Genomic DNA, 16,460 nt, shown 5'->3' on the forward strand with positions numbered 1-16,460 from the left:
GCTTTATTTGTGGATTTTTCATTCATTCTGAATTTTGACTGTGTTGTTTCTAAATGAACCTTATTCTGGAGGACTTACACCAGAGTAGACAGAACTCACATGCTAGCTTCTCACTGATGTGATCACATGAACTTTTTAATTTCACAGCTCATGTTTGTTTCAGTTGGAAGTACATTACTGTTTCTTTTCTTATGAGGTTTTTACAGGCGACAGATCTGTGAAATGTATATGCCAGCTGGGCTACAGAGCCCTTAGTGTCTTTTTCTTCTCATTTCAGACCAGGGGAAGATGCTTTTTCTTCTTAACATTCTCTCCCAGCACTCTGAATTAGAGATTTATTTGCAACGAAAAATCAATTAGTCCTAAATTTATTCATGGATTTCAGGTCCAGCGATCAATGCAAGTCCACTCAGTGGGCTCAAGGGGACCCAGTTCATCCCAGTTAATGTGTCTGAAGGGGAATTACCATTGATGCTGTTTTCTTCCCTTTAGGTCAGAGATCAGGCCTTGCTGCCGTGTACTGCAGCAGCCACGAATGACTTCACCCTGGAGCTACCCAAACTGCACCTGGAGACCTTTTCAGAGGAAGGGCTGAAGGGCAGGCCAGAGGCTGCAGCATTTCAGGTTAGAGTCTAAAATAATCCTGTTTCTTGTTTTCATTTTTTGCAACTGAGAACAAGAAGCTAGACTGCTCTGAATGCGTGAAGAAGAAAATGCTTCGAAACTATTGTAGTCAACAGTTGAAAGAGAAACAATTTTATATATACTGTTGGATGTGGTATTTCAGAGATGATGTGAACTTTTAATTAGGTATTAATTAAAACTATAATATTAAATAACTGACAAGAAATTTACATGGAAAACCACTAATTCTATATTTGAAAATTAATATTACTCTATCTTGACCCCCTTTCCTCTGCTTAATTTAAGCAAGACAAATAGAAATTAAAAATGGGGTGTAAAGAAAGACAAGATTTTTATGCTGCTACTTGGTCAGTATCATAATTTTTCATATTTCAGTTTTAGAATTAAAAATCATCTTTAGCACTCATAATTTAAAAGGAACTGCTATTTGGAATATTTTAGTATAGGAGCTATTTTGTTTATGTAGGTTTAAATACTTATATGTTTCAAAATACTAGTTTTATTAGGAGGAAACTGGGGAAAAGATGAGAAAACAACCGAAAATGTACACATCTTCAGCTCTGAAAATGTATTCTGTGCAATGCCTCATTATTTCTAAATATATGTCTTCTTCTATACAAACTATGCCTTAGTCTTTGTAGCTGTGCAGAATACATTCTTGTTAAAAGCAGAATATTTCATTTTCCCAATGAGAGAACAAAAGGCAGAGTGAGTACATACTTTTTTCACTGTGCTCTTCTGTCTGAATCAGAGAGAGAGTAAAGGTAGTCAAGTGAAGTGCAAGGATATTAGGAAACGCAAATATTGCCTAATATTTGCCTAATATAAATTGCCTAATATTGCCTGATATAAATGGTATACTTTTCTGTAGTAACCTTTTTTAATTTATTATAGATTTTCAGATCTACACACAGGATACAATTGCAGGAACAGAATCACAAAACCAAGCATTCAAGAAAGGCAGATTCTAAACTGGAAATTTCTCACTGTTACCCTTTTATATGCATGTCTTTCAATATGAAAAATATTTAAATTATGTGTTTATTAATATGTTTCCATAATAAAGTAGTAATTATGGTAACTGTGGGATTCCTGTGCACTGTAGTAAGCACAGCTGTATGTCTCTGGCAGAGGGTATGTTGCAAATGCTTCCTCATACAGTGATGATCACTCTTAAAGCTGCACGAAAAGCTCCACAGGTGCATCTTTTTTCTGAGAAGCTGTCATAGAAATCACCAGCTTTTAAATACTAGTACTTCTAATTTGGGAGCCTGTTTGGTGATACCTGCTTCTGCTTCTTTGTTTCATCCCAGCTTCCGTTCTTTTTTGACCTTCCAGTGATTGCAGAAGCATTTCCAAGCCAGCCTATTCCATCATTATTTCTAAGAACAGAAACAGTAGTATAAGAAGTTACATTTCACATTTGTACAGAGTACTTACTTGCACTATAGCTAATCCACAGTAATGTATGTGCTGCACTGGTAGTGCAGTGGTGTAAACCTACTTTTGTTTACCAGCTTCAGTTACACTTGGTTACTCTCTGTGTCCACAAACAGCTCCAGTGGTTCAGTTTGTATCACTGAAGTTCCTTTCCTCCTTCCCATTCTACTTTTCCCTTTCGCTTCTCTTTCTTCCCCTTCTCTCTCTCTTCCTCTCCCTATCTCTAATTACTCTATCTATCTCTAGTTACACAGTGCTTTTTGATAACTTTCTAAGCACATTGTAGAGATTTTATTATAAAATGTTCCTTTTATAGCTGGGAGTCAGCTAATTGATGTTAATTTCATGCAAAACTACATTAAGAGCAATCCTGTAATCTTGAATGAGGAAACTGTGAGTAATCACTTTATGGACACTTCTCTTTAAAGTTAGTGGGATTGTTTGCCTGCATGTTCTCTAGAACTGCTATAGACAGTCTGTGATAAGTACGACTCAGTTAAAGGCCTTATTATCTGCAAGTTTTAAACATGGGCAGTTTTTTCCCAAGTCTAAATTCATTGGTATTTGATGGTATATTTTTAAAAGTTGCATGAAAAATTAAGCTCTTAAATTAGACAGTGTGATAGGGATGAAGCACTGGCTATCAGAACTGTTGAGTACTGACAGAAGATGACACTGTTCTATTTTTATTATTCATGCATGCAGTTTGTAGTAGGGGCTGAGACCAGTAATTATTGTAAAATTGGTCTGAGTGTAGCACTTCCTCGTCATATGGAAATAGTGTGCATCTTTTAAAGAATTGTACCCTCTAGTTTTGACCTCTAGGTAATGAAATTAAATATTTGGACACACCATTCTGTGTATCTTCTCCAAAAACTGTACTTTATGAAATGGCTCCTAAATTGCAAAGTTATGTTGTAGGTTGAAATGTTAAGTTACTCAACAAGCATATCCTTGCATGAAGCATCTTCTAAAGCCCCATGCAAGTAGTGAAAGTATTACTTAATTTGTAGGCATTTGTTAAATTCTTAGGATTGCAGCAGAATTACTGTAGTAGTTCAAAAATGTCATTTCAGTTGCATAAATAATGAAAAAGGTGTAATAATCTCTAAGATTAAAATATGGTAGCTATAGCCATGAAAAAATCTAACCTGATGTTTAATTGCTGTGAAGAATGTTATGTCACAAAATTGTGCTGTTAGTTACTGAAGTCAGAAAGTGAAAAATTATAGTATTGTTTTCAAAGCCCTGGAATGCAATGAACACAGCATTGAAGGTGTGCTGTTCGGGCCATGCCATGATGTTCCTACTGGAGACAAAAAGTGGAATCATACATGAAGCCTTATATGAATACAGGATACAGGGTTGTAAAGGCAGCTAGAATGACATGGTATTGGCAATTCTAGTAGTCTTGCCTGGCAGATGACTATTTAAATAAACTAGTAAAAGTCATCAGCTCTTTATAAAATACTGAGTTCAGTTGTGTTACATCTTAAGAATGAGGATAAGGTTACTTAGTAACATCAACACTCTCTTCTGAAATAGTTTTATAGTGCACAAAAAGTGGGCATTCACTAGTTCTAATTGTCTCAAGACAACTCAACTAGTTCTGAATTGTCGCAAGTACTTTTACATCAAATATGTAATTGATACTAATGCCAAGCCTTCTTACCTGAAGATAATTCATAAAGACCCTCAATAAATAAATAAATCCGATGAGATGTAAATGTTTATGTATAAGTAATTAAGCGTTGGTCTATTATCAGTTTAGGTTTCTTCTGTTTGGAGAGGTAGACATAAAAGGGTAGAAACTGGCATGAAACTTCTTGCTGCAAATTTAGGTACCTCAGACACATATGTTAATGTTACATTTTAAAGGAATTATACATGATTTATGATAAAATTACTTCTAAATATTTATCGGCATGATCCAAGCTATCTGAAGACATGACTCCAGATACTAGTTGAACACAGAAAACAAACCAGAAAAGGATCTGGGGGTGCTGGTTGACAGTGGCTTCACGTTAGCCAGCTGTGCCCAGGTGACCAAGAAGGCCATGGCATCCTGGCCTGTACCAGCAGTGGTGTATCCAGCAGGGCCAGGACAGGGGTTGTCCCTCTGTGCTCGGCACTGATGGAGGCCACACCTCAAGTGCCGTGTCCAGTCCTGGGCCCCTCTCTCACTCACTACAGAATGGAGATTGAGGGGTTGGAGTATGTCCACAGAAAGGCAGCAGAGCTGAGGAAGGGTCTGGAGCACAAGTCCTGTGAGGAGCGGCTAAAGGAGCCGGTGTTGTTTAGCTTGGGGAAAAGAAGGCTGTCCTGGTTTAAAGGTCAGGTGTCTGCCAAGGAAGACAGAAACCTCCCTTGCAATGGAAAATGTTCCACTTCCCTCCAAATTATTAAGACTTTGAAATTACGGGGCTTTCAGGCAAAGTTATGGGAAAAGGAATACCATTTTTTTTATTACTATATCTGTATAACAAGACAAACAAGCAACAGCAGCTGTGGCGCTGGCCCAAGCCGAGCACAAGGCCAGGCCCAGCCTCCGGGCCGCGGGCGCTCTCCCCTCACTGCAGCTCCGGGCACGGCCGGCAGGGGCGCTGCTGCTCCCGGGCGGGGCGGGCCGGGGTGGCCATGGGAAGGGTCCCTTTGCACACCCAGGGACGGCAGGTCCCCGAGCCCCTCCGCAGAGCGGGATGGACTGCGGCACAGCCTCGGAGCGGCCCGCCGGAGCAGCGGAGGCGGCCACACCCGGGTGGCCAACAAAGGGTAGCCAGGACTCCCCAGCCGTGCCAGGAGCCGCGGGAGCCCGAGCGGGCACGGGGTGTCGGGTTAAAATGTAACAACACCCCCAAAGCAGCGGCAGAAAACAGCGGGGCTGGGTAGCGGCGGGCGGGTTGCCGCAGACAGCTACCGCAAGCAGCGGGACTATCTCCAGGAAAGGATCGGGGGTCAGGGTCCCATTCCCAGTGAGGTCGGGTGTTGGAAAGGTCCCAACACCCATGTCTGTGTCTTGCGAGCAGACGCTCAGCCATGGTAAGGTGAAGGACAAAAGCTCTGTAGTGGCAGCGAATCCTCTGGCCTCAGTTGACAGTCCGGCACCAAAACCACTCCTGTCCACTCGGATCCCGGGAGAGAGAGCGGGGCACGGGCCCAGCCCCTCACCCCCAGCCAAAATCTCACAGCTTCTCGGCTCTTGCCAAGAGAAAGCCCCTCAGCCAAGAGACAGCAGCAAACTGCACCCTTCTCCCTCCTCCTCCTCCCAGCCACATCCTCTCTCCCGCAAGTATCATCGTTACCATCTCTTAGGCAACATATAGGAGAAGATTTCCTGAGAGAGAGAAAAAACTCAAAAAATCCTAACCTCCAATAGCATCTCATTGCTCTCTACAGCTACCTGAAAGGAGGTTGTAGCCAGGTTTCAGTCAGTCTCTTCTTCCAGGCAACTGGCAACAGGACAAGAGGACATAGGCTCAAACTGTGCCTGGGGAGTTTCATGTTGGGCATCAGGAAGGTGCTAAAGCATTGAAATGGATTTACCAGGAATATAGTAGAGTCATCATCCTTGGAAGCGTTCAAGGAACAGCTGGATGTAGCACTCAGTGCTATAGTTTGTTGGTGTGGTGGTGTTTGGTCAAGAGTTTATGGTCTTGGAGGTCTTTTCCAACAATAATGATTCTGTGATTCTCTCCTTCGGGTAGGTTTGAGATGGTAAGTTCTCACTGAGTCTTGCTTCCCTTGTTTTTGTCACTCTCACATGCTCTCATGGTCTACTGCCTGTCCATCTCTGCACACTCTCCACTGCACGCATGCCCTCCTGTCTGTGCACTTGCTGCTGTGTGCACACGCACCACGTGTACCCACTCTCTAGTGCCCTTGCTTTCCCTCTCCCTGCGTGCCTGCTCTCTCTGCCCTACCTACTCCTGAGCTTTCCTTCAGTCTCTGCCTGCTACTCTGCCTGGGTCTCATTCTCCTGCTTCCTGTGCCTGTTTGCTACTCTTATCTTGCTTGCTCTGAATCAGGCTTTCTGTTCCTCTGCCTTTCCCTTCCACCTGCCCCAGCTTGCTCCCTCTATCTTCAGCATTTGTTCATGCAGGTTTAGGAAGTCCACATTGGATTTATATGTACTTCGTCGCAGTTCCTATTAGGTGTTTTGAGGAAATTTAAAATGAAAAGTGCAGTAAAATGAAGACTTAAAGTTTGAGTAGTAATACAGTCAAGTAGTGACATATCTTCAGTGTTAGCATATAATCATTATAAATTTACGAAGAAGTAGATTCATACCATTTTTGCATTCATGCATGATTTAGTCATGCATTATCTAATTGTGCTGTAGGTCCACTTTTTCTAATTAATTGGACAAACATAAATGTAGTTTTAGGAGCTTCCTAATTTGTATTTATTTTCACTTGTTTATTAATTTTAGATTTATGCTTGATAGGTTACATGGTGAAAGATATGCATAATTCTGCTGATAATTTTCCTCAAAATAATAAACACTTTCTCATTTCTGTGCTCACTTGTCAATAAAAAAGTTCTTACCAAATTGAGGAAGCAAGTGATTTCAAAGGTAACATTATAATTCTGTCATCAGATCTTATCCTCTGCATAGGACTTGTCTTTCAAACATAAATCAGTTCTGGTAAGAGGACTTAATGAGATGAATTAATCATAGAGCAGCTGCTTAAAAACTGTATTACTAGAATTTTAAATCTTGCACTTGTGTTTTAAAGTTTTTTCTTTTATAAACATGGCTCATAAAAGAAAAAAAAATATTTTTTCTCTTAATACTTCAGAAAGAAGAAATGTTTTTTAGGGAGATAAAAAGACACATCATGCACACTCTTGCAGTGTTTTATTTTTACTTACACTGTTTCACCAGAGAAGGAGCTATCAATTGCATTATAGAGGCCAGAATGCTGCCTCCTTTGGAATCAGATTGCTGTTTCTTGTCAGGTAAAACTGGGTCTTCATTGTCCAGGAGTTCAGCAGGTGCCATCAACAGCAGCTGAGTTGCCCTCCCACCTCCAAAAGGACTAATTTCTTCTGCAGCTCTCCAAAAGGGCTGCTTTCTTACCTAGTGTCAAAATGTAGTGCTTCTGGGCTGACCACAAGCCTGTCTGAAATACACTGTTTAAAGAGAAATGTGAATCTTTGTTACTCTGCTGATACTTTACAATTGCATTTTGAGTTGAAATACATGTAAATAAGTAAATGTCTCAAAAGCATTAGAGTGGGGCAACACCTCTTGCATACCTGACCTTTTGTGAACTTCAATCTAAAAAATATAAAGTTGGTGTAGGATTTAAGCAATGACTGACAACTAAGTAAAGTCTTAATAACCAGATTGGAGAGATGTAAAGTGGAGAACTCCAATTTAATCTTCTTGGAAGTGTTCAGCTGGTATCTGTAGTCATGTCTCCAGATACGTTATATCATGCTTCTAAATATTTAGAAGCATTTTAGCATAATTCAATATAATTACTTTAAAACATAAGATTAATGTATATTAAGATAATACTATTTAAAACTTTGAAAAATGAGACATCTCTTAAATGCTAGTGATGTTGAAAATTTGCCTTCTCAAATTTGAATTTCACACTGCTTCTCCTTCCCACCACTTAACTGCTCAGCTTCCTTGCCTCTTCACAGCATTTCTGTTAGCAGTATTTTCTTCCCTATCCCCTACAGGCTTTCTCTCCTTTCCTCATTTCTCTCTGCTCCTTATCTCTAGCCTCTTTGCCTCTCTTTTTCAGCACCCGAGCACTTTTTTATTTTTTAACTTGCCTTTATTCATTCTATTAAATTAGGACAGATTACATGAAGAACCTTCTCAGAGGGTGTTGTAGTTAACTGGGACACTGTTTGCACTCCAGCCATGCTAAGTCTTGGCCTTATGGACCATTAATATCAAAGTCAGTATCTGTAATCACTGCTTAATCAATTACTGAAGCTCTCTTTGTCCCTGTGACACTACGGACTCTTGTCCAGCCCCTTTCGTAAGCAGTATCAGTTCTATAAAAATTTTTCAGCTAAGATGTTGATTATCTGGATTATCTTGAATGCCAGGGTTAGTATATAATCATTTAACCTTTCATTAACCTTTGTCAATGGAGTTTTCTTTTTTGGCCCTATCAAGCAGTCATGTAACTATCTGTCCACTTAGACTTTTTCATGTATTTATATCTATTGCATTTGGGTGATGTCTTAGGAGTTATCTGTGCTAATATGCAAGAGTGCTCTTTAAGAACTGTGTAAAATATTATCTTAATTCACTTAGTTTATTTACTTAGTTTTGCTTCTGCTTGTAATCATGGGATTTTTTTTTTCACCTGCCTACCAGGTTGCTGCATCTTTCCTGTTTGCTACTCACTATCCTTTCATGAGAAAAATTACTTTTGAGTCATGGTGATTTCAATATGTATCCAAAGCCTCAGTCAAGAGCAGACTCCTAATAGCTGTAATTGAAAAATAAAGCATCATTTAATCACAGAAGATATCAGATATAGTTCTCACAGCACCTTGTTAGACAGCTATTTTTAATTCAGAAATCATGTCTTTCAGAACTACATGGGTTTATCTGTGCACAGCATTTTCAGGAATAGTTTTCACAGAGAGCAGCTGTGTAAATTTGGGATTATTTTTTTAGAGAGTGTGCAGTGTGTACCATTGTTATGCAGACAAGTCCATTAAGAAGCATAGATGTTTAATTGTTGGTAATTGTGAGAGTTACAAATTAAATTCATGAAAACCATGAAAGATTGGAATTGTCTGTAGTCTTACATTTTTTGTACTGGTTCTTTTAATTTCAAAAACTAAAAAAAATGCTGAGCAAGTGAGCCTAAGCAATAGAAGTTAACAAGGCAATAGACTTTATTACACAAATGTTTAAGAAGCAGAAACAGAATCAGACTATTTTCTTATATTAAAAAAAAAACTTTCTTCAAATGCTGAAACTTCTGTTTAGTATTTTTTTTTGCTTAACTGCTTAGTAGTCCATTCTTATAAAACATGTCTCCTTGTTACTCTTATTAATTGCTTACAGAGTAAGAAAAAATTATCAAATATTGCACAATATTAGTACAAGATTTTTGTAATGGAATTGTGGGAGATATTTCTGCCCAGATACTGCATTTTGGTGGGCCTTGTAGTTAAAGACCTGGGAGAAGAAGAAGGGTTATCTACAACTTGAGTGAGTTTATTATGGCTTAGTGATTTGCTGATTGATATCATTTGCTGTCAGTTACGGCTCTCTTAATGTCAAGTTTTCTTTGCATAATGCCTTGAAATAAAGACTGATGAAGATTTTTCAGATTCATTCTGCTTATATAAATTGACCCTGATTTGCCCTTCTGCTTGACAATACAAGTGACAGCAGTTAGACAAAAATATAGCAATGAATATGCAACTTAAGGATTAAGTAAAATACAGTAAACCTTTCAGAATATAAAACTAGGCATAAAAAACAGGCTGTTCTCTTTTTTTCACACTTATTAAAGAAGTAGACTTATTAGACTGGGATAGCATCCCAAATGCTCTACTGCTGAAGTCTGAAGAGGAAAAGTTTTGAAAGGATTAAATGTTAGACTGTTTTGTTTTACCAGATTCTAACAACTGGTTGCTAATTAATTTTGGCTGGGGGTTTTTTTGGGGTATTTTTTGGTGGTGTTTTGTTGTTAGTAGCTTTTGTCAATTTTTTTTATTTTTTTGGTGGAAAGGGTTGTATTAATTTTGGGTTATAAATCCACATATGTTATTACCTGAAAATTATTTTTTTTTCATTGTTATTTTACGGGAATCATAGTAAGCTATTTTGAAGCTGTTGTCTTGATTTTTCATTTACTGAATTGATTGCTTGTCTAGTGACATGTGTTGCTAGTATCCTAGGATCACAGATTCCAACATTATATTGGACTGTGCAAAGCACAGATTCTTGGGATTCATAAAATCTTTGCTATAGGTGTCCCAGAACTGATATGCTTTAAGTAGGGCACGCAATACTTGTCCATTGCAGTACTCAATTGTTATACTATTTTGGAACTCTCCCTTCATTATGGTCTCTTCTCTCATTTTTGATCTCCCCCTGTTAAATGCAAAAAGATGGTAAGAAATTAGGGGGTGAGGAGAGAATGAAGACAGCTGGAGAGTGCTCTAACTAATGGAAATAAGATGAATGTGGAACTATTCTATAAACCTGAATAATAAGGGTACACAGCCTGCATGTTGGCAAGTGTACCTGCAAAGGATTGGATCTATGGCTTTTAAGAAGATAATATCCATGGAATGACAAAAATTTCTTTATCCTCCTGGAACTTTGATAGAACTTGAGCTTCCTCTGGATTGCTTCAACATCAGGATCTTTTTTGATAAAAGAGCAGTTCTAAACTAAAGATCAGGAGGGAAGAATAATCTCTTCCACCTGTGTGGGGAAACTTACAATGTACATTTAATGCCTGAAGACTGTATTTTAGTTCTGATTTCTCTCTGTTAAGAGGCAGATTGTTCTTTTCCAGTACCAGCACCTAGTGGTATCCCCCTCTTTCTGCCTCATCTTAATTGACAAAAACTAAAGGGAGAGATTAGAGAGCAAAGCCTCCTGCCATTGTCACCGTGTATAGTGCCAGACTTTCTCTCCATGCAGTTTTCCAATCTCAAATATTTTTGGTTTTTGGTTAATATTGTACAAGTGAAAAATTACAAGTTAAAGTTTGAATTCTCAAGTTTTTACACATGCTTGCAAAGACCACAGGACTGGGTTTTGAGCAGAGATTCTCCTACATGTCAAAATGTTATGTTTGCCTGTACCTTGGAGAAGGTCACTATCCTAGATGCTTGATTTTTTCTGCCTTATTCCACATGAGACTTGCTGCAAATTTTAGTCCTTTGAGAAATAGACTGTGGGACTGAATAAGCATCTAATGCCTAGAGGGCACATAGAATAGCAGTAAACTGGTTGTTCCTGCTTAAAAAAAGACTGGGCAGGGAAAAAGACGAAAAAAAAAAAAAGAGTACAAGAAACAATGCTAAAATGTCTCCAGAATTTTTCCCAGCCTTCACCATTTAAATTGACAGATCTTCTGAAAAAAAATTAATATTTTTGTTTCAACACCCATTTATTGTCTTATTTCTCTTTGAACCCATGTAAAGGTAAGCATTTTCACATGGCTTCTGGAAAGGTCTTCTGCAGTTTAACTACATGTTTTCTGAAAAACTGTTTTTAGGTTTGTTTTGGAAATTACTTCTACTCTTTATTATTAGAATGTTAATAAGTATATCCAGTTTACCTTTCTTTATATAGTCATATTTTGGCACTGACTGTCATAATCACCTTTCATTCTTGGACACGCCAGCAGAAGTTTCTTTTCAGGTTGCTTTCCTCGTTTCTGAACTACAAGAAGGTGAAAACAGTAGAAAGCATCTGTACTTTCTAAAGTTTGTAAGCTATTGAAGGTAAAAGCAGTAGAAATCATCTGTAGTTTCTAGAGTTTGTAAGCTATTGAAATGATTTCTATGTTACCAACATTCATAGGCACAATTACACAAAAATTACCAAACTGCAAGTTGTGGTCCAACTCTGAAAAATGGATAACAGAAATAGTAATGAATTAACATGAAAGGTAGTTTGAAAAATATTACTCTCTTTTCTCTTTCTAAGTTAGGATGGACTAACTTAATTTAGGCCTTTCAGTTAGGATCCAAAAGGTAGGCAATTCCCAGCTCCTGATGTGTCTGTCAGTGTCCATTCACCTGGCTGCTGTCACCCATATTCATGCCCCTAGTTATCCTGAAGTTTGGCAGTTCACAGCCTCTTGCCTCAGGCTCCCACCCAGAGCTCACATTACATCTCAATCTGTAGCTTGCCTGTCCAGCTACCTGGACCAGATGCATTACTCAACTTTTTCAACCTCTTGTTCCAAGTGAACAGCTTTCTCACTTAGCTTCTTGACAGAAGAGGCCAGACTTCAGTATAGGGGAGTTTTACTCATCCACCAATTTTTAGCTTGTGTTGTTTGGTGTTTATACCTTTCTGATCTGAGCTAATATCACATATGACAAATGCCAAAAAGACAAACACAATCGCTTTTTCCCACCAAGAGTTTTCTTCAGCTGTAAATCCATTTTTGTAGAACTAAATATTCAGAGATGATAGGAATGTATTTGTTTGCTCTTCCTCAGATTATGGTGGTTAAAAGCAAACTTTGTGAAAAAGATATTAATATAATAGTAACCTTTAAGGATAGCAAATTGCCAAGCTCAGTGATGATGCCACTTCTGTCAAACATTTACTTTGGAAAGGGGGATGCTAATGTATGTGGTCATTGTTAGATTTGGTATTGGGTGTACTGTGTTCTTTAAATTTCTTCCTCATATTTTGGAACAAAAGCTGTTGTCACTGAAATTTCTAATAAAACATTTTCATAGCATAAATGCAAGTCTGATTAAAAATCTAACCGTTTGCATGTTGTTGAGGTTTTTTTAATGTTGTTTAAGAATGTATAGAATAAATTAGTTATTTCATTAACATCTGAGTTTAGGCAGAATGAAGGGAAGACACCTGTCCATCCTATTTGTGACAGTTAACATTAGATTAAGGGTGTAGCAATGAATTTGAGGAATGCAGCTCAACTTTCCTTAATAATTACATTCTCCAGAGAAATTGACTATTGCTTTTTCCTGTACTGGCATTATGAATTTGTGTAATTAATTGGAAGCCAAAGTGAAAAAATTAATTTGTGATCCAACCAAGCAGGTATACTTCAGAATTTCCTTGAAAAACAACAAAATATTGCTTTATGTAGGATTAAATACTTATGTTGAATTAAATTGAATTGCTACCATGAACATTCTTAAGAAAAACAGAAGAAATTAAGCAGGTGTTTCACAAAACTTTGCACAGTTTTCTAGCCCCTAGGCTCTTTAGACTTGAGCATTCACCTAAAATCTGATACCAGGATTAGGTCTCAGTAGTGAGTATTAATGCGTAAGCCACACAATTGCATTTGTCATATTAACTAAACCTGCCAGAAGAGACCTTCATCTCTCCTAGTAAATGGCAACTAGAGCATAGAGTATGCTCACTTCTTTGCGTGGAAAATAAAAAGTGGACATTTCCTCCTTCTATCCATATAAAAAATATTTACTTGAGTTTGAAAATGTTTTAATATGCAATTAAAAAGCTGCTTCTTGTGGCTGGAAGGGAAAAATCTATACCACTTCAAGCTCTAGTCAAAATATTTAAGGAAATGTCTATACTGAGCCCAGATTTTGTGCGGTGATCATTTTTTTCTCTGAGAGTCAGTGACAGACTTTTTCTACAGTGGTTAAAACTAAGTCAGTATTTTTTTCACAAGTAAAGCATATTTCTTTCCTAAAAGTAATTGAAACTGGTCTTAGTTAAGTGAGCACTTTTTAAATCAATGAAAAATAATATTCTGATTTTCAGTAAGTTACTATGTTGGCAAATAGTTAAATTAGTTACTTATGTTGGGCAGTTTGTGGACAGCATTTCAAAGAGAAGAGTTTTTCAGATCTCACAATTACCTCACAAGCCATGTGAAGCTACTTTAGATTTTTCTAGTTAGTAATCTGATGGATTAATATCTGCTTATCTCCCCTCCTTAAATCATTCTACACATTCACCTATAATAAATCAATAGATTTTAGGCAATTCAGACTTAGTGTTTAGGTAACATTTATCTATAAAAATTGTTTTGTTTATATAAGATATCCATATGTTAGATATAAGGAATAGTATGTCATTTTAAGGAACGAGGAAATGAGAAATACTGCTTTTTAAAATTTGTTTTACTAAAGATATTTGGTTGTGGAAAACAGAATTCCGTACTTCAACATTTATATGTTTTTTCTGGTTCCAGATGTCACTTCAATAGACCAAAGGCAATATCATCAAGATTCAGACAACTTGTATTTCACTTGTCTTTTTCTACTGAATTTTGATGAGAATTTTTAGTCTCTTCTTTCTCCTCAAGACTGAATGCGTAATGGAATGCTATCATATTTTGTAGTAAAACTGCTGCTGTTTGGTTCCTCTCATCTGTGGTAATGCATTATGCTTGCATTTGGTAGATTTTCACATCAAACTCACTTAAATGTAGGCTTTCTAGTAGTGTCAGGGACTACCCTGCTCTCTCATCACTGTCCAGAATATACTCTGCAAAAAAACCTGATACACACTGGAAAGAAGACAGGATACCAGCCTGAAACTTATTTCAGTTTCCATTTCTTTCTCACTAAAACCACTTACTTAAAAATTCTAACCCTTCCTCACAAACTTAAATACTTACTTTGAATCAAGACTGTGTAAGAAGATGGGAAGAATACAATGTAGTGATAACATTTCCCCCATTTTTACCTTAAGCTACACATTCTTTGGGACAGGAATTGTTTCTCCTTTATGTTTTGCATTCAACTGTGCTTGACTTTGTGCAATAGACAGTGAGAATGATCTTTCTTTGTATATAAAAATCACTGGCCTATAAAAAACTGTATTTACTTAATTTTGTTAATAGACAATTTTGTTGCATAGTCCAGAATTATTTCTAAATAGTCAAGGCTGCAGGTAGCTAGCTCCTTTGCAATAAAATTCTCAGGATGCTTTCTGCCTGGTCATACCAACTAAACACATTTGTCCTAATTTATCCGTTTCTAAAAGATTGAGGTAATTTCTGAAAGTCTTACACTTTGTAATAATTTTCATGGCAATTGTTGTTACGCGCATCCACTGTGGTTTCCAAAAGAAGCACTTTCTCTTCCATCGCTGTCAATTTCAATGCTCCCTTTTCAATTTTCTTGTAGGAAGTCATGTCATTACCTCTTGCAGAGAATCTAGCCTTTTATTTAGAGCTTCGTTCCCTTGGGCTATCTGCTGAGACCTACAGGGTAAAGTAATTGTTATTGAAGCGAAGGGGATAGAGTTAGGCCCCGTGTGTGGCACCGAGTCAGCTTTCGTTGGGGGAAAAAAAAAGTTGTAACAAAACTGACCTGATTTTTGGCACCTCTAAATTGTGCATGCCATGCTTGAATGGAACTGAACAAAAAGTTTAGTGTTGAAATGAGATACAAGGAGAATAGATCATTAAAGAAGTGCCAAACAGCTGCAAAAGTGCAATTTTGCTGAATACTGTTTCCCTTGAGGTTTTTTTCCCCCATGCCAGGGAAGCTGCTGTATTTATATCCTTCACTGATGCCACTAGACATTTTGGACTGTGGTTCAAGGCAGCCAGGATGGGTTTTCAAGTGCTCTCAGATGTATGGGGGAAAATCACTGTAATAATTACTTCTCCAAATATAGCTCTTTAAAGATACAATAATTATCCTGAAATCTTGTTTATGAAAACAAAAAGTAATTGATGTATGTTTTGTTTTCTGGACTCATTTTAATGAGTCTTATTTATGTCTGTTGAAAGCAAGGCAGTAATGACAGGCATATGGAACTTCATTCCATGGACTTTTGCTTTCACACCAGCTGCTCTTGCCTGAATTCCACTTCAGCCAAACTCTGTACCATAAATGAAATTCTCAGTCTTTTCAGATTCTCATGTAAGCAGTTTGCTAATCTAATTTGCCAGTGTTAATCTTGCATTCTTCTGAAGTTCATTCATTATTCCTTCTCTTGCTCTTTTTTATCTTTTTGTATTGTAGTCCTGGGGTAATTTGCTACATGCTAGCACTGTGTTTAGTTGAAGAATTCCTGAAGGAAGAACTGAGCAGTCAAACATGAGTTTCAACTTTTCTGTACATCTTTGATTTTTAAAGTATGTTGTATAAAGTAGATGGTGTTCTTACTCTGACTGCTTCATCGGATGTTACAAAGTCAATGCTTATGTTGTCAGGCTGTTAGTCTTTTTGGCACCTTTTATTAAGCATCATTTCACCATAAGGTCTCCTTCCTTTAGGTTTGTTCCTTCCAAACATGAGATGCAGTTCTATGACAGCAGTAGGCCAAACAAGAGATAATGTAATAGCATTGATACAAATATAAACAAACTGGTTTTTAATAATTTGGTATTTTATTTGTAACTTTAAAATAGTGTAAAACTTTATATGGAAATTTTCATTCACTACAATTTGTAACTCATAATCCAAATAATTTTTTTAAACTGTGTTCTCAATGGCCAAACACTAAGGACAAAGGAGACAACGTGTATAGTGTTTTAAGTGCGAGTTTAAAAGGCCTTTTTTATAATGTATGATAAATGCATTAACACTTCGTTGAGAGGTTTTCTGCTAAATTGCATTGCTGATATGTGTATTTCTTGTATGTTTCTACTATAACTTCAGTGAGCACTGAGGTTTGAATAACCTTTGAATTTCATAAATTAATTGTTTTAAAAGATTTATTTTCTTTTTGT

At 37.4% G+C, this 16,460-nt stretch overlaps 1 protein-coding gene across 10 annotated transcripts in view; it reads left to right on the forward strand.

Annotated features, from left to right (window-relative positions):
- Positions 1-16,460, forward strand: part of CCDC171 (coiled-coil domain containing 171) — a 155,530-nt gene that overhangs the window by 112,645 nt on the left and 26,425 nt on the right. For 8 of the 10 annotated variants that reach the window (XM_019009210.2, XM_033520642.1, XM_033520640.1 and 5 more), the window contains one exon: positions 493-624. In XM_019009210.2, the coding sequence (XP_018864755.2) occupies positions 493-624 (132 nt within the window). Of the gene's footprint in view, positions 1-492; positions 625-1,539; positions 4,057-13,964; positions 15,476-16,460 lie in introns of those variants that run through there. The other 2 variants (XM_033520643.1, XM_033520641.1) reach the window with 2 other exon arrangements.

This window comes from Parus major, chromosome Z (genome assembly GCF_001522545.3).
Source record: "Parus major isolate Abel chromosome Z, Parus_major1.1, whole genome shotgun sequence".
NCBI lineage: Eukaryota > Metazoa > Chordata > Aves > Passeriformes > Paridae > Parus > Parus major.